At 54.2% G+C, this 23,030-nt stretch overlaps 1 protein-coding gene and 1 long non-coding RNA gene across 4 annotated transcripts; one reads left to right on the forward strand and one right to left on the reverse strand.

Moving 5' to 3' along the window:
• The first annotated feature begins 10,099 nt into the window (after window positions 1–10,099).
• On the forward strand, window positions 10,100–14,060 carry LOC128820922 (maestro heat-like repeat-containing protein family member 9). The gene is made up of 10 exons (XM_054001763.1): window positions 10,100–10,243; window positions 10,365–10,639; window positions 11,032–11,096; window positions 11,541–11,689; window positions 12,012–12,159; window positions 12,405–12,592; window positions 12,680–12,817; window positions 13,093–13,207; window positions 13,381–13,521; window positions 13,716–14,060. Exons 2-10 carry the CDS (start codon window positions 10,519–10,521, stop codon window positions 14,031–14,033), a joined length of 1,383 nt encoding a protein of 460 aa, XP_053857738.1. The 5' UTR covers window positions 10,100–10,243; window positions 10,365–10,518; the 3' UTR covers window positions 14,034–14,060.
• Window positions 14,061–17,235: 3,175 nt separating this feature from the next.
• LOC128820911 (uncharacterized) lies at window positions 17,236–20,112 on the reverse strand. 3 transcript variants are annotated; one of them, XR_008440993.1, is made up of 5 exons: window positions 20,023–20,112; window positions 19,200–19,379; window positions 18,803–19,078; window positions 17,710–18,612; window positions 17,236–17,426 (listed from the first exon to the last, which is right to left on the reverse strand). It is a non-coding gene; the product is annotated as an uncharacterized LOC128820911 (long non-coding RNA). The 3 variants fall into 3 exon arrangements; XR_008440992.1 differs by lacking the exon at window positions 17,236–17,426 and having other exon boundaries at window positions 17,511–18,612; window positions 18,803–18,952; XR_008440991.1 differs by lacking the exon at window positions 17,236–17,426 and having other exon boundaries at window positions 17,511–18,612.
• Between the last annotated feature and the right edge of the window lie 2,918 nt (window positions 20,113–23,030).

Here is a 23,030-nt window from a genome sequence, read left to right on the forward strand (position 1 = left end):
GATCAGAAGCTACCCGACAAATTATTCCGTTTATTTCTACAGCAGATGTCCTTGCCCCTGCTGACTGTGCAAGAGTTGCTTCCCTTCTCCTCACTCTGTCTCAGTATTTGTTGTTTGAAAGAGAATGGAAAAGATTAGCAGTTGAAGAAGCAAATAAACATTTAATAGTAGGAGACCCTCTGTATGGTATACAGGCAGACATGCTAACTGGGCAAGGACCCTATTCTAACACACAGGTTCAGCTACCATATCCTATTCAAATGCACCAAATTGCCCAGACTTTAGCCCACTGAGCTCTTTTGTCTGTACCTGATAAGAAAATCCTGCACCTTAGACCACTGTCCGCCAGGGAAGAACAGAGCCCTGTGGACTATTCCTAGACCGTCTGTCAGCAGCAATAAAAGATAATGCAGATTTGCCTCCTGAACTCCAGGAACATATGTTCCACACTCTCGCTTTTGAAGGAACAAATGCCAGAACGAGAGCAATCCTGGCAACATTACCCCAAGGGAGCCCAGTTGACAAAATGCTTATGAGAGCCACTCAGGCAGAACAGAATAATCAGACAGCCGCCTTCACGGCAGCGATGGAAGAAACATTAAAGGAACAAGGTCATGTAATTGCAGCTGCTCTGTCTGGAAACAGAGGCAAGCAAGATAAAATAAAAGGTCAAAATAACAGAAAGATTAAAACTGCTACCTGCTTCCCATGCGGTGAATTTGGGTATATGTGGCGAAGCTGTTCCAAAACCGTTTGGTGTCACGTGTGTAACTCTGACACTCGTGCCACCGCTGCCTGTGCTCACAAACCATCAAGAAACATGCAGAGCAGCGCGACCTGTCTCCGCACAAAGACACAAGTACAGACCCCTTCAACCCAACACACTCCTTCGACACAGATGAAAAATACGGTTTCCTATACCAGCGCGTCCCAGCCACCCGAGGGAATCTCGGAGTGGACGTGGCAACCACAGTAGAGGTAACCCTGAGCAACAAAGAGGTAACATTGATTCCAGCTGAAGTAAAAGGCCCTGTGCTCAGGGCTGAGTCTCCAGCTGGAGGGCTTTTACTTGGCAGGTCGTCAACAAGCAAACAAGGAGTAATTGCATTACCCGAAGTAATAGATGCAGATTTCATAGGGCAAGTACAAACCATGGCCTGTGCTTTACAACCACCTGTAACAATTCCAAAAGGCAGCAAGATTGCACAAATACTTCCTTATGACAACTTTCTTACACATCGAGAATATTATGAAAAACTCAAAAAACAAGGCCAAGTAGCTAAAGTAAGAGGAAATAAAGGTTTTGGATCCTCTGGATATGATGTGTTTTTCACATTGGACCGTAATCAAAGACCAAATGCGAAAATTCAACTGAAAAAGGGCAGTCAACAAATTAGTTTAGAACCATTACCAGACTCTGGAGCAGATGTCACCATCATTAATCAACATATGTGGCGTCGGACATGGGAATTACAATCTCCAGTTGCCCAAGCAGTGGGGGTGGGAGGAACAAAAGCACCAAAACAAAATAAAGACTTAATTACTTTGCAGTTTGAAGGCAGCCAAACAATTGTAATTAAACCTTATGTAATGCAACTTCCACACACTTTACCAGGATTGATTGGGCGGGATGTTTTGTCACAACCGGGACTGGTGCTGACAACAGATCAGCATTTTGTGCCACAGCCACTGGGCGGCAGCCGCCCATTCTAAAAATTACATGGTTAACTGAAAAGCCAGAGTGGGTAGACCAGTGGCCGAAGACCTCAGAAAGGCTGCGCATTGCAGAAGAGTTAGTGCAGGAACAGCTAAAAGCAGGTCACATTCAACCTTCCACAAGCCCGTGGAACACTCCTATATTTGTCATCCTGAAAAAATCTGGCAAGTGGTACCCTGCATGATGCTCAAGAGCTTTTGGGAGACTTACAATGGGTTTGTAATCTAGTTGGCTTCACCAATGATGCCTCATCCACTTCCAGTCTTGGCTGCATGGCACCGAGGCACATAGTCCCCGCACCTGCTCACCAGAACAACAGGCTGCCCTGGATGCAGTAGCTCGTAAGATTCAAACAGGATGGAGTAATCGCCGATTGCCAGATCAGCCATTATCTCTTCTGATCTGCAACACCACCACTTCTCCCCTTGCCATTATCCTACAATGGCAAAAGAAAAAGGGGGAGGACACGGCCATCATTCTTGAGTGGGTGTTTTTGCCAATGCAACTATGGCATCATATATCATGTCGATCAGAAGCATTAGCAGCTTTGGTAAGATAAAGGAGGGACAGAATCATTGAACTAGATGGAGCTGAGGCTGCAGACATCAGCATCCCGGTCCGTGGAGATGATTTGGAATGGCTCCTGTGGCATTCGATTGAAGTGCAAGAAGCCTTGATAGGCTCTACAGGAACTGTACATAATAATCGACCAAAAGGGCCTCTTTGGAAGATGCTTGAACGATACGGGTCAAAAGGCCACTCTGTCCTGAAAGGCCAGTCAAAGGGCCAACGGTGTTTACAGATGCAGGGCGAAAAATGAAGAAGGCTGCATGTGTGTGGCAATCAGAAAATCACTGGCAGAAGCACATCATCCTTGGGCAACAGAGAGACAGCCTCCAAACCTTAGAACTGAAAGCCATGTGCTGGGCTTTGGAAACTGGAAAGATACGCCTGTAAACATAGCATCAGATTCATTGTGTGTAGTCGGCGTAGTGCAGCACATTGAAGATGCTTTACTACGAGAAACAAAAAATCAGCAGCTTGGTGAACTGTTTGTACAGTTACATACCACGCTTCAGCAAAGAGAACAAGAATTCTGCATGATGCATATCAGAAGCCATCAGTGGAACATTAGATTAGGCAAAGGCAATGCACAAGCACATGAAGCAGTCAGTTGTTTTGCAATAACACCTCTAAGAAACAAATTCGAAGAAGCCCAAAACAGCCATGAAATTGTGAAAATGCATCTTTTATGACTGGCTTTTCAAAAATATTAAAATGAATATGATATGTGTAATAGTAGAAAGTTATGCTGTATTAATTCTCTTGAGTGGTGTGTTAAATATAGTTTTAGGTTATAACATAATGTTAACATAGAAACTCTGCGTTGTAAGATTTTTTACTGGCCCAAGACAGGGATAAGATGATCAAGAAACTCTCCGCAGAGAGATAACAGTGACAGGACACAAAGAGTTACGGCCTCCTTATCGGAAAAGACAAACATTCTTCTACCTTCTCTCCATCTTTATGGAAGCAGCAGGATGAAGGGGAAGAAGTTGACAAAAACCAGAAAAGTTCTTAAGTAGCAAGGAATGTATGCATCATATATGAGATAGATGAATGTGCAACAGGCTGTTGCTTTTAAGGGTTATTCCTTTGTTCTCAAGGCATGTTTTTGGCAGCTTAGTGCACAAGAACATCCGGACGTCTGTAATTCTTTGCTTTTAATTCTCTTGTAATTGACCTAACCCTAAATTTTTATTGGTCTAATTGTATTGCTATTTTTATAACCATTTTATTATTATTAAACTTTTAAAAATTCTAAATACAAGTGATCGCATTTTTCACAAAATGTTTCATCAAAATGCATAATCATTGCATCGACAGAACAGAATCCCTTTGGCAGATGCAAAAGGAATTGTTCGTTCCTGTCCTCAGTGTAGTCATCATGGGCCTGGTATAGGGTTTAAACCCAAAAGGTTTAAAAGCATTCCAAATTTGGGAAATGGATGTAACACATGTTCCTGAATTTAGAAAGTCTAGATGTGTCCATGTAACAATTGATACATACTCTCACTTCATTTGGGCCACTGCCCAGGCTGGAGAAAAGGCAGTTCATGTTGAAAGACATTTAACAGCCTGTTTTGCAGTTATGGGAGTGCCTGCAGAAATCAAAACAGATAATGGCCCTGCTTACAGTAGTTCATGGGTTGCTAGATTTATGAAAACATGGGTGGTGAAACATGTCAGGGGAATTCCACACTCCCCTACAGGACAGGCCATAGTCGAGAGAGCAAATCGCACATTAAAAGGCAACAGAGATTGATGCAAGTAAACGGTTAAATAAAGTATTTTTTACATGGAATTACTTGTCTCTAAGAGAAGGAAGAGAGGGGCCTCCTGTTGTTATACATCATCAGGCTATTCAAAACAGTCAAAATCAAACCATTCCAGGGATGCAAGTTCATTATAAAAACATGTGACTATGGGCAACTGGGAGGGACCCAGTCCAGTGTTCTTTATCGGTCAAGGATATTTCTGTATTTCCACAGGTAAAGAACCTTTGTGGGTCCCTAGCAGATTTGTCTGCCCTGCATGTCAGCCCCAGAAGAACAAAGGGAATATCAATATCAACTCTACTTCTTCCCAATCTTCAAGAGACTCCACAAAGAACTTGGACCAATCCCACGTTCCACAGAAGACATCGTGTCAAAAGTCATAGCAGGACAATCATTTGGTCTGCTAGCTTGTAATGCTGTGTTAAGGAAGTGCTATAAAAATTCTGCTTGTGAGAATTGTGGAAAGCAAGGTGACATAGTGTTACATTGCAGTAGTTGTAGAAAGAATTTTGTTATACAGTGGAACCACTTGCAAAATGATCATGCTTTGTGCTCAGACTGCTGAGATGTCGTTGTTAGTATTACCTTTGAAGAACGTGGTAGAGCATTTCTGAACCTTGAGCCAGATCAGCCTTTTCCAGAAACATGGATACCAGAAAATATTGAAGGCCTATACGAAGCTTTCTTTTGGCATCTTTTAACCAAGGCTTACACTGTTGTCTTAGCCACAAAAAGAACACAAGCTCTTAGCCTGTGGTGTTCATTTTGCCAGTTAGGAACAAGAATTACAAAATTCTTGTTTCATTTGATTATAGGGCTGTTAGGACTGACAAAACTGTCCTTGGAGAAGACAGCATGGATTAACATCCAACCATGAACAAATATGTGGGTTACCTGGGCCAATCAGACAGGGCAAAAATCATTCTGTTTATCACTGGCTACCCCCTCTGATCCCTTTTGTACTTCTTTAATCAGAGTTCCTTTGAACAATCTCACAGAATTCAGGCCTTGGACAAAAAGTAAAGTATATCCCAAGCCTCAACAAGCAGCAGATGAGTTTTGTACTACCGCCTGTTGTTGTTGTTGTGGCAGGACAGGAACAAAGATCTCCAGTTCAGAAGGCGAGAAGGAAAACTGATTTATTTCAAATGCACCACTCTCTTTAGAGAGAACATTGTGCAGACAAATTTCATTGGTCTTAAAGTAAAAACATCTCACACCATTGGTGCGCTCTGAATGACGCACGGCGGCAGAATATATCTATAAACAATATGAACAACAAGAGACATACTGAATTCTTTACATTCTTTTCCAACTCTCTCCCAGGCCCAGCCTGGTAGAAATCTCTCTTTTTCTCTCGGACTGAACTGAGAATATCCACAACAATTAAATGAAACAAAAGGCGTTCCAATTAATTGCTGCAAACAACTCAACATTTCGACCAACCCCCCTAGGGTCCTGAGCATTCTTAATTGCAAAAAGGACTGAATGTTACAGGTATAGAACCTCAGGAGCTTGACATGTTAGGGTCTGCTCCAGGAAATTACTGTCTAGTTTTTGGATTTCAGAGAAAGGACATTAGCTCCGAAAACCTTCAGGCATTCAAACCAAGAAGTAATAGTACTTGCATTGCCCCTGGATCCCCTTGGTACAACAACATTCCTGCTGTTTGTGACAATTGGATTTGGCCTGTTCCATGGTTTAGGGCCACGGCACAGATGTAACCTCCAGGAGTATTCCTCATTTGTGGGGATCGTGCCTGGCCTGTCATACCTGCAAAGCAGCAGGAGGACCGTGTTACTTTGGCAAATTAACATCATTTGCCCCCAGCATCCAACAGGTACTCAACATAAGTCACAAGTCTCAACGTGTTAAGCGTAGCGTACACCAATTAGAATTAGGACCTGACTGTAGAGATGATGTTCAATTGTGGGGACGACCATCTGTCATTTTAGCATCAATTTTTGCACCAAATTTTGCACCAAATTCTGCTTCTGCCCGAGCTTTTGAACTAATAAGACGACTGGCGTGTTCGACAGGGAAACAAAGTAATATCACCTCCAAAATATTAAGTGAGATCACCACTGACGTTGGCAGTAGACGACACGCTGGATTACAGAATCGTGCCGCAACCGATTTTTGTTACTGGCTCAAGGACATCGCTGTGAGGATTTTGAAGGAATGTGTTGCATGAATCTTTTTGATCACTCTGCTTCCATTCACAAGAGACTTTCCCTACTTCAAGAGAATATGAAAAAGCTTACTATTGTTGAAAATCCTTTGGACAAATGGCTCAAGAAATATGGAATTAGTGGATGGCTGAAAACCTTCTTGATGGAAGGAAGTAGAATCCTTCTTGTCACTTTTGCTGTGCTTATTATCTTTGGCAGTATTTTTTCGTGTATGAAGAAAACTTTAGAGTCTATTGCAAATAGAGCCTGGGTTGTCCAGAAAGAAAAAGGGGAATGTGTAGAGGAATTTCTCGTGGAACCAGGGCATGATATCCTAGATGATATTCATGTGCAGGAAGGTGCTGGCAAGAGCGTCCTGCAGGAACAAGGCTCTGGGCTCTGGCTGGAACAGCCTGGTTTTGCTGCCGTGACCCCAGGCAGGAGTTGAGGCAGGTGAAGAGGCAGCGGGCAGCTTGTGTTTGTAGAGGGCCTGGGGCTGCACCTCTGAACCTCCACCTGGAAACACACTTGGGGGAATAGGAGCTACAGCTGGAGTGCCTGTCCTGAAAGGACCTGAAGTCATTCAGCCTTGCCAGCTTTTCTTAAGAGTGTGTTGGTGTTCCCCAGGAAAGCTACATGTTTGGGGAAATGCCTTTGGAGGGAAGGGGCTTGCTTCTCAAGGGAAGTGCTTCCCAGGGAGGCAGGTGCAAGTGTCCCCCTTTGTCTCTCTGTGGTCCTTTCAGTCTTTGAGGCTCGTTGCACTTGGCAGAGGGGCAGGGCAAGGGAGAAGGCTGTGAAGAGCAGGTTTGGCATCCGCCTGGACCTATGCAGACCAACCCAAGCACCTGCAGCAGGGTGTGTTCCCCCCTTTGGACAGAGGTGTGAGCAGGAGCATCTCTGTCCAGCCGCGAGCCCCAAAGCTCTCTTTGAGAGCTGTGAATTAAAAGGCCTTTATGCACACACTTTTCACATCTTCCCTGTCTGCTGGGTTTCAACTCTTGGCAATATGCATTTGCCTCTTGCTTGGGGGATGCTGCTGTGGCCCAGGGCCAGCACAGAGCTGGGCTGTGTGGACCACGCAGAGTGGAGAGTCTTGTTTGATCTTGGTGTGTCCCTGGCCTCAGAAAAGGCAGGGAAGGTTTGCCTCCCAAGGCATCCTGCTCATTGGCTCTCCCTGTGCATCTTGGAGAGAGCAAGGTAGGCATTTCTGGCAGCTGGGCATCAGCAGGCCTTAAAATGGGGCTGTGTTGTGGAGCGAGCCCAGCTGAGATACCCTGAGAGGAGCCCAGTGCTCCTTGCTCCCCTGTGCTGACACGTGAGCGTTTCTCTGGTTTCGGGATGACCCTGGCTGTGTCAGGGGGGGCTACGTGGACACGAGACAGCCGGTCCCGTCCCGCTGGGTCCCAGCAGTGCCTCGCAGCAGTCCTGCATCCACGTCAGGATGCTGGCCAAGAGAGGTCCTGGAAGCTGAGGCAGCTGATTTTAAGCTGGTGCAGGTGCCTACAGGTCAAGGCCAACGGTGTTCCCTCAGGATACAGCAGTCCTGAGGGGTCTCCCTTATTCAAAGAAATCGGCAGACAAATGCACTGTCTGCCAAAAGCCCTTTTACTGACCTGGCAGGAGGGCAGGGCTCTGCACCCACCGAAATGTTTCTCCACCACCTATAAATTTCAGGGGGTTGATGTAGGAATTGTATCAAACATACCATCCATCTTTACACTGCTGAGGTGATTCGATAGGCAGGGGGTTAGAAATACATTGTGTCAGATTGCTGTACTTGAAGCTGATGTCCAGGCCCTGGCCAGGAGCCGTCTCCATGCCCCAAAGCAGCACAGTCTTCCTCACGGCTTCCCTGCACAGGCCTGACTCCACACCTGCCCTTAGTTCTTCTGGTAGACTATGGCTAAAGCTTTTTGTCAAGTCACTCTCAGGTCAAGTTAGGCCTGCCAGGTTTTTCTTATGCTAACTGCTGCTAAGTACTTCAGTATGTCTGTGCTCATTACTTGTTTACTCCTGTGAATTGCTTGTGCTTCCTTCTGTCAAACAAAGGCCTTGTTTCCTTGCCAAAGGTGCCTGAGGCCACCCGCTCCTTGTGGCAGCAGTTGCTTTCCTGTGGAATGTTCTACCTCCCCGAGAGTAAAGAGGGAGCTGGAGAAAGAGCTTGCCAGGCTGCTCTCCATCCTTCCCCAGCACTCCTGGTTCAGTGGAGAAGTCCGAGCTGAGCACAAAGGTGCAAATGGAACAGCCGTGCACAGGAAGGCTCGGTGGGAAGGATGATGCAGGAACCATAGGCCTGGCAACCTGAGCTTGCTCCAGGGGAAGGCCTTGGAGCAGATCCTCCTGAGTGCCATCCCACGGCACCTGCAGGGAACCAGGGCATCTGCTGGAGGCTGGGAAAGCTCTGTGGAGGGACGGGGACAGCTGGGGCTCCTGGCAGGGTGTTGAGGGCTTCTGTGCGGGAGTTTGGGGGGGTTGGTGCTGGTGGGGTGTTGGAGAAGGAGTTGTGTGGAAGGGGAGAGGTCTAGGCTGGAATTGGAGTCAGTTGGAAGGCAGCATCTGTGCTTTGGCACAGCTTTGGTTAGGGAGGGCAGAAAGAATATCTGTGACTTTTCCTCTTCATGCTCCTGATTCTGCTGCAGGGAACAAGAGGAGAGAGCTGCACTTTACTGGCCACTTTGATATCTGTACCAGGGGGAGGATTCGCCCTTTTGCATTCTACTCATTTCTCTGGGCTAATTTTGTACCACTGAGTGGACTTTGATTTCTTGAGAGCTTTTATTCCTTAAGAGAATTAGGATATTATCATCCCTTCATAGAAAACCAAAGAATGGCCCTTGTTTTTGCCCTTTTTTTGTGTAGTGTTAGGTTCTGTGAAGTGACCCTCAGTGGATGAGGTTAAGGCAAATGAGTTGCTGCTTTGAGATGGGAAGCAAAATTCCAAATCTTCACCTCCTCAGGCCATCCCAATTAATTTGGGAAGCTTGCAAATTTTTGGAACTACTTGAGTTGAACAATGGGAAGTCAAGCTTTCCTGAACTGAGGATTCTTACTTGCCAGATTCTTCCGTGCCTTGGCCACTAAGGTGTTTTTGTGCAGAAGGCAAGAACTTCAATGAGAAAATAATTTCAGCATGGAGTAAGAGCTTCTGACAGAGACCAAGTGTTGCCAGCAGTTGCTCCAGGTGCTCCTGCCAAGAGCCCCTGCAGGCAGGAGCGCAGCCCCCAATGCACGTGGGCTTTGGCTCCCTCTGGCACAGAAGCCCCCAACGGGCACAGGTCTCTGGGGCAGGAGAAGGGCACCAGAGCTGCCAGGGCCCGGGGGGTGGCAGGTCTGCTTGGGCAGGGACTCTGCCACACCTGCTGATGTCAGCGCTCCCCGGGCCCCAGGGGTCCGAGCAGCATTGGTGCCCTGGCCCACACGTTCCTTGTCTGTGTCACACCCGCGGGTTTAGGATGGCCACCAGCCGGGACGTGTCCCAAGGAGGCCGTGCCAGCTTCTGTGGAAGGCCCCGTGCCCTTCCCAGCACAGCTGCGTCGGCAGCCCTAGGGGCTCCTTCTGCTGCCCTGAGCCCACAGAGCAGGGCAGCGTTTGCTGATGGTTTCAGCCGTTCCTAAAGACCCTGTTGGGCTCTCTTAGACACTTGGGGTGAGGAATTCCTTCCAACCTGAGCCACTTTGGGTGGGTCAGGGGCGGCCCCAGGGCAGGGGGCAGTGTGTGCAGGGGCCCTTTGTGACACGGTGCAGCGTGATCACCGTGTCATGGAACGGGACAGCGTGTCCAAGGGCCCTTTGTGACACGGGGTGACATAGGAGCTGGCGGTGACAAGACCACGCCAGAGTGCTTGGAGCACGCGACGGGACAGGACGGGACAGAGCGGTGCCGTGAGGAGCCCCCGCACAGCGCACTCGTTCGTGTCTGACCCGGAGCTTTTCCCAGGCGTTATTCCTGCAGCTGTCCTCGAGGCCAGACCACAGGACTTGGTGACCTGTGGCCTTCCCGAGGCTTCTCTCCTGCAGGTGCCCTTGAGGGCAGACCGTGGGACTCGGTGCCCCGGAGGCATCTCCCATCCCTGCCACCGGTGCCCTCGAGGCCTGACCACAATCAATCCTTGACAGGAGTCTCCTGTCCTTGTGGCAGGAACCCTCGAGACCAGAGTGCAGGACTTGCTGTCCTGTAGCCTTCCTGAGGCTTCTGTCTTGAAGGTGCCTTCCAGGCACGACTGCAGGACTTGCTGACTCGGAGCTTTTCCGAGGCATCTCTCCTGCAACTCGCCTCAAATCCAGTCACTGCCATGGAGCAGAGATCCCTGAGAGGGCCCAAGCTGGCCTGGGTGCAGGAGGAGGAAGAAGGCCCTGGAGCTGCCGCAGTAGAGGAGATGAAAGAGGTGGTGCGGTTCAAGACTCTACAGGAGGGTGAGTGGCAGAGCTGGGCTTAGGGTTGGTGCCTGCAGCCAGCTTGGCACCATTGCATTCCATCCCACTGCATCCCATCCCATGGCATCCCATCCCATGGCATCCCATGGCATCCCATGGCATCCCATGGCATCCCATCCCATCCCATCCCATCCCATCCCATCCCATCCCATCCCATCCCATCCCATCCCATCCCATCCCATCCCATCCCATCCCCTGGGGACATGCCCACGGACAGGACAGAAGAGGGGCCGGGCAGACACCCCGCAGTGGCCGTGCTCCATCCCCTGGGGCATCCCGGGGCTGTCCCTGCCTGGGGAGCTCAGGGCTGGGCTGTGTTCTCCGGCCTCTCCCGCAGCCCCTCAGCTCTGGCTGCGCTCGCTCTTTGCCAGATGCAGCCGTGGACCGCACACAAGAGCAGGACCCCGCCCGTGGCCTCTTCCGCAGAACAGTGGAGGTACCTGCAGCCATCCCCACCTGGGCTGGGCCTGCTGGCACCGCTCAGCCGAGCACCGCGCTTGGAGCATTCCGTGGAACATCCCTGGCTTCCTGCCCTTCTCCTACACTTGGTTTGCAAATTCATCAAGAGGATTCAGGGGAAAGAGACCAGCACCATGGGCAAAGGGCTCAGAGCATATTCACACACCTTCAAAACCAAGACCTCTGCTGCCCTGCTGGATATGCTCATAGAGGGGGGGTTTTGCAATCCAAAGCAAATAAGCGGCCTGTGGTTTGAGGGTTTGATCCTCCCAGGAATTGCCTGGCCTCCCAAGCCACATCTGCTGGTCCCTGGAAGCCTTTGAGGCCATGGCAGTGTGGTGGGAAGGGAAGCACTTCTCTGGGGAAGTTGGGGACATTCCTCCCTCTGGCAGCTTTCCAAGTCTCCCCGTGCCTTCTCCAGGTGCCCGCCATGGTGAGGTACATCCACCAGTGGCTCATGGGCAATCAGTTTGCTGAGCAGAGACTGAACAGGGCCCTCCTGGATCTCACTGAAGAACAGCCTGCTGATGTAGTAATGACACTCCTGTGTGTGGCCCCATCCTGTGACAGGTATGGGGCCACCTGCCCAGAGGGCTCAGGGCTCCCCAGCCCATCAGCCTGTACAGCCTGTGCCAGGTGTCTGACCAACAGAGAGTCCCCAGGGCCCTCTGGCTGCTCCCTTTGCCAGCCCTGGCACCTCAGCCCCCGAGCCTGCTGCCATGCTCCCTCGCTGCCCCTCAGGGGCCTGTCCCCACAGGCCTGGGCTGCCTGGGCGCTGCTGGCGAGGGGCAGTGGGCAGAGGCAGAGCTGGCAGCCAGCTCAGGTCCCCGCTGCTGCCCACGCCACGGTGCTGTGTCCCAGATCCCCCTGAGACAAAGCTCTAACCCCACAGAGCTGCTTTCACCATGTGGAAGAGCATCATGTGCTCGCCCAGGACTGCCGAGCCAGTGCAGCTGATGCTCCTCGATGTGCTGGGGAGTTGGCCAGAGCACAGCACGTTCACCTCTGATGGGGGCAAAACTGGTGTCTTTGTCCTGGCTGTGAGTTTCTGCAACTGGCCTTTGCTGGCCCCAAGGCCACCTGCCCAGCAGCTCTCCATCCTCCTTGCACCACTGCATCTCCCTGCCTCAGGCGCTGGGCTGAAACCTGGCCTCGGGGCAGCTTCAGGGGCACCAGGCCCGCTGCTCCCCCTGCGTCTCTCCGGGCCTCTCCCTCCCGTGCTCGGGCCCTGCCACACGGACACCTCGGCACTGAGCGCTGTCTCGGGGGGCTTTGTCCTTTGCAGGCAACTCTGGTGATGTGGAAGATCCTCCAGGTGCCCTGTGTCCCACAGATGGTGACGGTGTATTTCCCCCACCTACTTGTGCATCTGCTCTTCCAAGTGTTCTTCAGCACTCTGGATATGCCAGAGGAGGTCGATACCTTCTGGAAGGGATGCCAGCAGCAATACGGCCTTGCCACCAGCCCCAACAGGTACTCCATCCCACTCCTCTGTCCCTGCCACATCCCTGGGCAGGAGCCAGTGCTCCCAGCGTGACCTGGGCTTTGCTCTGCACGCAGGTTTGCAGTGCGGACCCTGAAGTCCCTGCTCTGCCAAATGGAGCACGAGGATGTGGTGCTGGCAATGGAACGCAAGCGTGGCTGGGACACGCTGCTGTGTGCTGACACCCACCACTATGCCGTGGGTCTGCTGGCCAGGTGAGACCCCCTTCTCCCCGCTGCCTCTGACATTTGTGCTCTGTGCCCAGGGTGCCCCACACAGTCCCAGTGGTTGTGGGCCAGAGGGCCTTGTCACCGAGGCACAGCCAAGCAGACTGGAAAAGGCTGGCAGAGGAGGGTACCCACAAGGAGCTGCCTCCCAAATAGCCCAGGGCCCCTTGCAGGATGCTGGGGAAAGACCAGACCTCTGTGAGTCCGTCCTGGGAGAGGTTTGTCCCCCGGCCCAAAGTCTTGGTTACTTTTTCTCCTGCCAGGGAGATATCCCGTGTCTCCATCCCCTTGTGCTCCCGGATCGCTCGCTACCTGCTCCGGCTGCTCAACACACTGGAGCCACGCTGGGAGCTGCCCGCTCTGGCGTTCCTTGTGGAGGTGAGCCTGATGGCCAGCGCTGCCTCGCTCAGCTGCCTCCCAGCTCTCTGCCCTCTCGTAGCTGCAGCTGCCTGGGACGGGTGCCCGCGCCCTGTGCTGCTGCCTGGGCCCAGCCCTGTGCGGTTCCGGGCTCCTGCCGGCCGGGTCCCCTGTCACTGCCCTGTGCCTTTCAGGTCCTCGAGTGCCTGAACTTGAGTGGAGGCAGTGCTAACAGAGTCCTGCAAATCTTGTCAAGGCACCTGCACAGCAAGTGCAGGAACAGGCGTCGCCTGGCGCTCAGGGCCCTTCTCAAGCTCATTGACAATCCCTCGATGGTGAGAAGGGGGCAGCGGCTGAGGCTGCACTCGGGAATGCAGTCGCTTGGGCTTTGCTGGGCTTTAGGCACTGGGGCAGCTGCTCCCAGCTCTCCTGCCTCCTGCTTCAGCTGCCCAAGTGCTCCGCAACAGCCCTTTGGCCTCTAGGCCCTGCGGCAGCAGGATGGCGTTTCACAAACTTGTGTTCCGCACAGAGTGAAAAAATGGGGAGCCTGACTGAAAGTCTTGTGGAGCTCCTGTGCGACGCAGATGGAGAGATAGTTAGCATGACAGTCACGCTCCTCAGCTTTATCTCCCGGGACAAGGACATGCTGATAGCCAGCTCCATTGCACTGCGGCTGGTTCAGGCGCTCCTGCCACTCTTTGACCACGTAAGGCTCGCTGCCTCCAGCCACAGCCACTGGCTGCTGCCCGGACACTTTGTGCCCTGTGGATTTCCAGGCCTGAGCCAAGCTGAGCCCCATGCAGCCGATGCTCAGGTCTTTTTTTCTTCCTTTCATACAGGACAATAGCCAGGTGCAGCTGCTCTCCATCCTGCTCTTCCAAACATCGGTGTCTCTTCCACTGCAAAAGGACAAAAAGGCCCTGAAGACACACGTGCACCAGAGTCTGCTGCCACTCTTCTTCCACTGCCATGATGAGGATGGGCGTGTGGCACAGGTGAGGACTCGTGGGCTGCTGCTGTCCCCCTGGGAGGTGGCTCAGCTGCCTCCTGCCCTGGCGCCTGCTGGGCTGCAGCCTCCTCCAGGCCTTGGCACAGGGACACAGGTCCTGCGCCCTGGGCTGTGGGGCCATCTCCGCGTCTCTGCTGCTCTCCAGGCTTCTCAGGAAACGCTGCTTTGTGTGGCCCAGTTCCTGAAGAGGAGGGATCTGGAAAAAGTGGTGAAGAAGAAGAAGCTGTGGAAGTTCACCGAGTGCCTGGTAAGGATGGTCTGGAAGTGCCAGCCTCAGGCTGGAGAATCCCCCTGAGCGCGGTGCTCAGTGTGCGGGGCTGGCAGCTGTGCCCCTGCCCGCTGCTGCAGCCAGAGGCGGCGCGGGCTCTTCTCCAGGCTCCTGTGGGCCCGAGCTCACGGCGGTGCGGGCAGGGGAGGCTGGGGCTGGGCGCAGGGAGTGCCCGGTCCAGGGGCTGAGCCTGCACCAAGCCTTCCCTCCTGCCGCTCTCTCCAGCTGGCAGACGACAGCAGCAGAGCGGCCGAGCACCTGCGCCAGGCCATGCCCTACCTGGAGAGCCCAGAGGAGCCCCTGCGAGAGGCGGCCATCAGGTTCCTGGGTGAGCCGCGAGGCCGGGCTCCCTCCCCGCCCCGCCGCAGCTCGGCCCCAGCCCCGCCTGCTGCCCCGGCAGCGCCATCCGGGCCCGGCGGGGTGGAGCCCCGGCTGGCCTGGGCGCTGCTGCCGCCCTCTCGCAGCCGTGCCCTTGGGCGGCAGCGTGCGGCAAGGGCCCGGCTGAGCCCTGCCGGGCCAGGAGGCCGTGTGGCCACAGGGCTGGCAGCGCCGCTGGCAGGGAGCTGTGCCGCTGGGCCGTGACGGGCTCTGTGTTGGCAGGGATGGCCGGGCGGCAGCTGAGGGGGAAGAAGGAAGAGCTCCAGCTCATCTGTGAGGGTGAGTGAGGGCAGCGGGCTGTCAGCGGGGGCTGGCGGGGGAGCTGCAAGCCGTGCCCCGGCTGCGCAGGGCTCTGCTCCCTGTGCGGACGAGGGGCGGCGTGGGCAGAGCACACGGAGATTTCAGGGCCACCTGGGGGATTCGTGGCCAGCAGCTTGGGGCTGATCCCGTTTGTCCCTTATTCCCTGCTGGCCGTGGCCGGAGCCGGCTGGGATGGCCCTGGCAGGGAGGTCTCCTCGGGTCCCCTCAGATCCGGGATCTGACCATGGCTCTGTTGCTCTCTCTTTCAGCCCTTGAAGGCACGGCAAATGACATCAGTGTCGCCGTTGGAAGCCTGGCAATTCAAACGTTGTACATCCTCCAGGCAGTAGAGAGAGCTGGATATTCCCTCTTGGACAGCCTGCATGATCAGCTCCGCAGGGCATGGAGGACACGGCCTCGTCTGTTGGGGCTCGGCTGGCTGCGCTGCTGGAGCTGTGCAGAGTGCTGATCCCAGAGGCTCTGTCTGCTGGGGCCACCTGAGCCAGCAGGAGTGTTTAATTTCTTCGAGGTTGTTCTTTCATTCTTTTTACTTTTCTGTAGCATTTAAATATAGGATGTGTTATAATAGACAGACTCCCAGGATCTTTCTTTTGCTGCCCAGGCTCTGCAGGGCATAGGGGAAGAGGGAGCAAAGGGTGCCTGGGCTCAGCAAGCTGCCCAGGCACGTGCAGGCTTGCAGGGAAAATGGCCAGAAGCCCCTTGGCCTTTGGTGGTTCTGCTGAAGCCTTTGTGCTGCCAACAGAGCCGGTGGGCAGGGGCCGGAGTTCCAGGGATCCCTGTGAGACCGGTGCCTGGAGATGGCCACAAGCCCTGTCCCAGGCAGGAACCGCCATCTGTGTCCTCCTGCCCGTGTGTTGCTGGCTGCATTGCTGAGGGCTCCGAGGTGCCTCTGGATGGGGCTCCTCGGGAGCTCCTGTGGGGCTGTGGCGCTGCGCCGGGCAGGTTGGCCGGGCTGAGGGAGACCCTGAGGGGATGGGGCCACCAAGGGATGAGGGGCTGCGAAAGCCCTGACAGGACAAGGCAGTGGGAAGGCACGGGGGGGATGTGGGAGGCAGTGGGTAACATTGGCTCGAGAAGGAAAGTGGGTTGGAGCCAAAGAAGCCACTCAGCCCGATGTTCATGGGGCAAACAGAGAGGGTTTGTGCTCAAGCCCTTCCTTCTAAGGGGCCTTTGAAAAAGCCAGTCTGGATAATTTCACTGGTCGGATCTCTGCGCCCCTTCAGATTCTGGCCTGTGAAATGCCTGCAGCCTTGGGAGAGATGTGATGGGCGAGGCCCCTGTCAGTCAAAGCAGGGGCTGGTCCATTCACCCAGTACAAGGCAGCCTGCACTGTGACACACGGCAACAGAGTGCCAGGCACAGCTGCGGGTGCTCCCCATGAACCTCAGCTCTGGGACCACTGTCTGCCCCAAGCTTCAGGGCTGCAGTGGGAGCTGGGCTCTGCCCTGGGGCCATCCTGCAGGGACAGCTGCAAACAGGGAGCATTCCCTTGCCACCAAGAGCCAAGCCAGGGCTGCAGGGCAGCTGCTCCAGCCCGGACGGCACTGTTGGGTGCTGCGCTCTGGGGCTGGGGCTCCCCGCACAGGGGACTGGACTGGTGTGCCAGAGGAGACAGAGAAGCTGCAGTTTCAGCCTAACTGAGGTGGGTGCATGGGCTGGGAAGAGTGGGGAGGCCCAAGGGGATTCATAGAGCTCATCCTGCTGAAAGGACAAGGAAAAGGGAGTGGGAGCTCAGCAGTGAGGAGAGCTGAGGGCTGGAGAGCAGCTCTGAATGCCACTAAAATCCAACCAGACCTCGGAGACATTGCAGCTCCTCAGCCAGTGATAGGATGAGTCCCTAAGCTGGGGGCTCGGCCTTCCTCGTGGTGAGGGGCATCAAGGAAGGCAACAGTGTGATGGAGACTGCCACGGGCTGGGAACTCACTGGGGGAAAAGAGGGAGCAGTTGGGAAGTAAAAGGCAGGTGGGGGAGATAATTGTTCAGCAAAGGCCTGAGCTACAGCTTGAGCAAGCTGAAAAATGGCATTTGGGGTCATCCCAGATTGATTTCATTTCAGAAGCTATTGAGCAAGTTTAATTTTTGGGTGGTGGCATGTTTTCCCTTGGAGGTGTGCACTCTGCAAACTTGAGCTGTGTTGCTGAAATGCTCAAGCAAGTCTGTGCTGCAGGTCACACCATTTCTTCTTTGGCTGATTGGGGCCCGGTGCTGAGCTCCAGCAGAGCCGTGGCAGAGCCCAGAGCAGCCTCAGCACCCGCAGAGCCCGTCTGCAAGGAGAGAAACCAGAAAGTGCCCCTCAGCTGAAGGCTCCTGTCCCCTTGTCCCAGCTGCCCGCAGTGCCCAGACCATGCTGGCCGTGCCCAGAGCGGTGCCCAGAGCTGCCCATCACTGCTGCCTTTGGCAGCAGAGCAGGAGGGCAGGACATGTGCCCAGCCTGCAGCCAGCCACGGCACATCCAGCCCTCAGCAGCTGCCCAGAGCAGGATGCTCCTGTGCTCGCTGCCATCTCCCCAAAGCTCTGATCCCACCATGCCAAGCAGACGGGACCCACCTGACGCCATCCACCGCTGGAAGAAAAGCTGGTCCCAAACGATGTCCTCAGCCTTCTCCAAGGGCACGGCCCATCCACGCCGCAGCTGCTCCCAAGCACTTCCCCATCCAGACTGGACCCCACCTAGAACGCTTCCTCTAGAAAAACACACAACAAATTATTGAAAGTAGATTACAGACAAAAAGGGGAAACAAGAAAAAAGGTCAAAAATCATATCTCTGTCTTGGGCTTGAGGAAGGCCCAACCCCTGCATGCCAGGGAAAAACCCACCCACGGGTGAAGGAAGCCCAGGTTTCTCCCTTCCCCCTGCACTGCCCCCCAAAATAAGAGTGATCCCAAAGCAAACAAGGGCAGGGGAGCAGCCCAAGCCCTTCCTTGCCTGCAAAGCAAAGCAGCCCCTGCACAGGTTCTGGAGTCCCACCTCTGCTCCCACCATGGGGGTTGGTTTGTGTTGGGCTGGCTGCCCCAGCCCCAGCCCCAGCCCGGGACACGGTGGGTGGTGGGGGCTGTTGGCAGGGCCAGGAGCCCACTCCCATTTCGTACCCACCCCAGCCCATGCCCCGAGCCCTGCCAAAAGCAGCTGGGCAGCCAACTGAAGGATCCCAGCAAAAGGGGAACCTTCTGTTCCCGGCCAGGCTGTGCAATGCCCAAATCTGGGAGCATCCCCTGTGTGTGGACTCATCTGCAAATTCCCTGTGGAGCCTGGCTTTGGAGAAGGTGCCAGAATCAAAGTGACATCATCTTCAGCTTGCCGGTGACCAGGTGGAGCAAGAGGTTGTCATCCTTGATGTCTTCCTCGCTGTCTCCAGCAGCAGCAGCCCCACCTGGTACAGCTTCTCCAGGGGCTCCTTCTCCTTCCCTGGGGCTGAGACCAGGCTGTCAGGGTTCTGCCCAGGGCCCCAGCTGTCAGGGAACCAAGGACAAGCAAAACCAGCTCAGATGGCGGCCACCAGTGCTGGGCAGAGCAGCTCCGCTCCAGCACAAGGGCTGCGTGTTCCCATCTGATGAGCCCTGGGCAGTGACACAGGCAGCACAAAAAAGTCTGGGTTCCTGTGCTTCTGATTGCCAAGGCGTGTGTGGGGCTGTAACTTACCAGGGCCTTGCATCAAAGTGTGCCTGTGGCTCTCTCCCTTCTTCTAGGGCAGATGAACGTCCTGCATCCAGGGATCACACAACAGCTCTTCTAATGAAGGCCTTTCCATGTCCAGCATGGATAAACACCGCCTGATCAGATCTTGGCACTCTGGGCAGAGAAACCAGAACCCGCCGGTCAGTTGGAGAAGGCTCCTGTTGGCTTTGCCCCACTATTCCCGTGCCCAGGCCATGCTGGATGTGCTCAGAGCTGGGCCTAAACTTTCCCATCAATTCCCTGTTTTGGAGGAGAGCAGGACATGTGCCCCCTCCTCAGCAGCTGCCAGAGCGGGATGCTCACGAGCTGCTGCTGTCTCCCAGCACTGGTATTGCCCCTGTGGCCACAGATGGGGATCCACCTGGAGAGAGCCGTTGTGGCAGCGAGAGCTGATGGTCCCAGCTGATGTTCTGGCAGCCCCTGAAAGGGTGCTCCCCGCAGACCATCTGGTGCAGCACGATGCCCAGGGACCAGACGGTAGCTGGCTTGCCGTAGTACCAGCCAAAATGCATCCATTCCGGGGGGCTGTATGACCGTGTTCCTATGGAATAGAGATGGGCTTCAGCAGGGGGATTCTGCTGCTCCCAGAGCCTGGCCCCAGCATCCCTGGGCATGCAGGGGCTGCCCCAGTGGCACACGGGGTGACAGCTGCCCTCTCGCCAGCACCTGGGACTTGTGTACAGACTTGGGGTTGGAAAAGAAGCCACTGGTGTTGGAAGAGGGCAGCAGGAGCCCTGGCAAGGCCTGACTGTGACAAGGAAAAACCCACTAAATGCTGGGGAAAAAAAACATGCCTTCATCCTCCCTGCCTGCATTGCCCCAAGAAACGTGAATCCAAAACAAACCAGGTGAGTGGAGCAGTCCAAGCCCTTTCTCACCTGCACACCAAACCGGTTGGGGCACAGGTTCTGGCCCCCCCTCTCTGCTACCCCCACTCACAGGTGTTTTTGTTGGCCTGGCTGCCCCAGCCCCAGCTCCAGCCCTGGGCAGAGTGGTGGGCAAAGGCTGCCAGCAGGGCTGGAAGCTGGCTCCCCACCCAGCCCTGCTGAAACGCAACTCGGCTGAAATCTCAGTGCCATCAAGGGCAGCAAAAGGGAGAATCCCCGATGCCACACCCAGCTTGGGCTGGGTGATGTTGGGCCATGAGGTGCCGGGACTGAGAGCACACCCCTGTGTGGACTCACCTGCAAAGTGAGTGTAGGCTGTGTCTTGCAGGTAGGTGCCACAGCCGAAGTCAATCAATTTGGCCTGCCCGGTGGCCAGGTCAACCAGGATGTTCCCTGCTTTGATGTCCCTTGGCTGCGGGAGGAGCACAATGTCGTCAGTGGGGCTGAGGCCGTGCCGGTGCTCGGGAACCCCTCGCCCAGCCCGGGATGCTCTGCGCCCTGCGCTGGCCCCACGCCCGCTCCCCCTCGAGGCGTCCCGGCCATCTCGAGCAGGTGCCCATGGCTGAAACTGGGATTCCACGTCCAAAACTCCATCATCCATCCAAGGATTGCTCCCAAATGAAAGCTGCCAGGACAGACAGGTCTGGCTGCCCTTGGCCTCTTGGGTGCTGCCTCTCACCTGTTTTTGAAACACTGGCTCTCGGTGCTTTCCTTCCAATGGAAATGAACTGTCCTTTTCATCAGGGTGTCCAGGGCTGAAATTGAGACTCCACCCCCAAATTCTGTATATCCAAGGATTTCTTGGTGATGAAAGCTGCCCGGACAAACAGGTCTGGCTGGCTTGGCCTCCCAGGAGCCACCTCTCTCCTCTTCTGCCTTTGAAACACTTGGGCTCTGTGCTCTCATTCCTGTGGAAAGAATCCATCCTTCTTCTCAATGCAGAAATGGCCAAATTGGGATTCCACCTCCAAAATTCCCTATATCCAAGGGTTGCTTTCAGACAAAAGCTGCCAGGACAGAGAGTTCTGGCTGGCCTTGGACTTTGGTGGTCACCTCTCATCTCAAGGAAGCCCTGAGGAAAGTATTTTAACAGGTTTGAATACTGGAACATCAATGAGTCTCTCATCCTCTGAAAAACTCAGATGCCCTTCTGATCAGATGTGTCTGGATTTTTTCTCATTGTGTGTTCTGCATGAAATACTATTGTCAGCTAAAAAATATTCTTCTTCACACTCTAGCATTGTTATCTGACACAAAACACCTCGTCTACATATGGATCCAGGTCACCTGTAGAAGACAATGAAGAATGCAGCAGGAATGATTTGTCTCTGTTCCCATCTGTCACATCTCCTCTGGAGCTGGAGGTGCAGCCCCAGCACTTGGCAGGGCTCAAGGGCTCACCAGCTCAGCTCCCACACAGAGAACTTGCGGACCCTGGGCTGCTCTTCTTGGCCCCTGCACGCTCAGCCAGGCTGAGATGGACACTGATGGTTTCTGGGCCAGGCTCTCGGAGCCCAGCCCAGCTCCCTGCAAGCTCTGCCAGCTGCCCTGAGCTCTGTGCAGCACCAAGGGCCTCTCCCCAGCACAGCCCAGCCGGCTCTGGCCCCACAGCTCTGCTCAGGCCAGGCTGCTCTGGCCACTGGCCCCACGGCCTCAGCCCCTGCCAAGGGCACAGCAGCAGCTGCAGCTCAGCCAGGACTCAGCCCCAGCCATGGGGGAAGGGGCTTGGCCAAGGGAAAGGAGGCTCCCTGGGTGCCCTGCTCCCCTCGGGCTGAGGTGCTGAGAGCTCTGCAGCCCCTGCTGCCATCCCATCTGCCCAGGCCAGCACAAGAGCCCCGGCCTTGGGGCCCTCCAGAGCTGCTCCTGCTCCAGGCCCAGGGCCCATCCCAGAGCTGGGCAGCCACAAAGCTGTGCCCATTTCTGTTCATTGCTGCTCTGAAGGGGATGGATCCTCAGCCCCTTGGAGGTTGGTGATGAATTTTAATTGTCCTGAGGCCTCTCCTTTCTTGAGCTCTTCTGTTGAGAAATTCAGTGGCAAAGGCTCATTAACATTTGTTCAAAACACCCAAACAAGACAAGCCCATGGGAATAATTCAAGTCTTCAATACTTCTGTGGTCAATTAGACAGATTTCAGAAGTGTATTCAAAGTGAATCTACTATATTGAAAAGAATGAAGAAAGAATTGTTTTGTCCTGTTCAGTTTTCTTTTCCTGTTTATAGATTGATATCAGCAATCCCCAGTTGATATTGATCCCCAGCACCTCCTAATGCAGTCTGAACAGATATGAAATTCAAGACCCTTCATGGCTGACAATCAATCACACCTTGTCCCTACCCCCACCCCACCATTTCCCTCATCCAAGCCCTGGCACTCAGAGCAGCTGAGGAATGGAGTCACATCCAGGGCTGTCCCCAGGGCTCAGGACTGGGGCCAGGTCAGTGAAATCTCTTTATTGCTGATCTGGACGAGGCCATCGAGGGCACCCTCAGGCAGTTCCCAGGTGAGCCCAAGCTGGGTGGCAGTGTGGCTGTGCTGGAGCACAGGAAGCTCTGCAGAGGGATCTGGACAGGCTGGAGCCGTGGGCCCAGGACAATTGGATGAGGTTCACCAAGGCCAAGGGCCGGGTCCTGCCCTGGGCTCACAACCACCCCAAATCCCTGGCTCTGCCCTGCCCCTGATCCCCACAGCCTGTCCTGTTTCCTCCATCCCTGCATTGCCAGGGACTTTCTGGGACAAGGCAGCTCTGCTCTGGGGATGGAGGGAGGTGCAAGTGCCACCACTGGAGTGGGAACCAGAACTCATCGGGTTTGTGTCCTTTGGGGTCAGGAACTGGTGGCACTCAGAGTCACAGGAAGTTTCTCTTCATTGCCAACATAAAATATGTAAACATGGTAGAATTTAAGAAACATTGAAACTCTTCCCGCAGCAATGGGAGACATCCCAGCAACATCTGACATGTCCAGCATTCACAAGGGATTTTTGTACAAAACCAGTTTTATACAGAAATGATTTTGTGATAGATATAGAAACAGTTAAGTTGTTGTATCATGATGCTCTGCGTGAAGTGGGGATAAATCAGCCTGAACCATGCCTGGTCTGCAAAGCTGTCAGTGGTGGATGGAGAAGGGGATCAGGCTGCTTTTGGGGTTGAGGAAATGCTGAAAGCAGCCTGACTCATTTCATCTCCTCCTGTCCTGGGATGAGGAGCCCCTCAGCCTTCCCTGCTCTGGGTTGGACAAGCCCATCTCCCTCAGCCTCTGCTCACAGCCCAAGGGCTTCAGCCCCACCTTGGAGGCCCTTCCC

This window comes from Vidua macroura, chromosome 32, assembly GCF_024509145.1.
Source record: "Vidua macroura isolate BioBank_ID:100142 chromosome 32, ASM2450914v1, whole genome shotgun sequence".
NCBI lineage: Eukaryota > Metazoa > Chordata > Aves > Passeriformes > Viduidae > Vidua > Vidua macroura.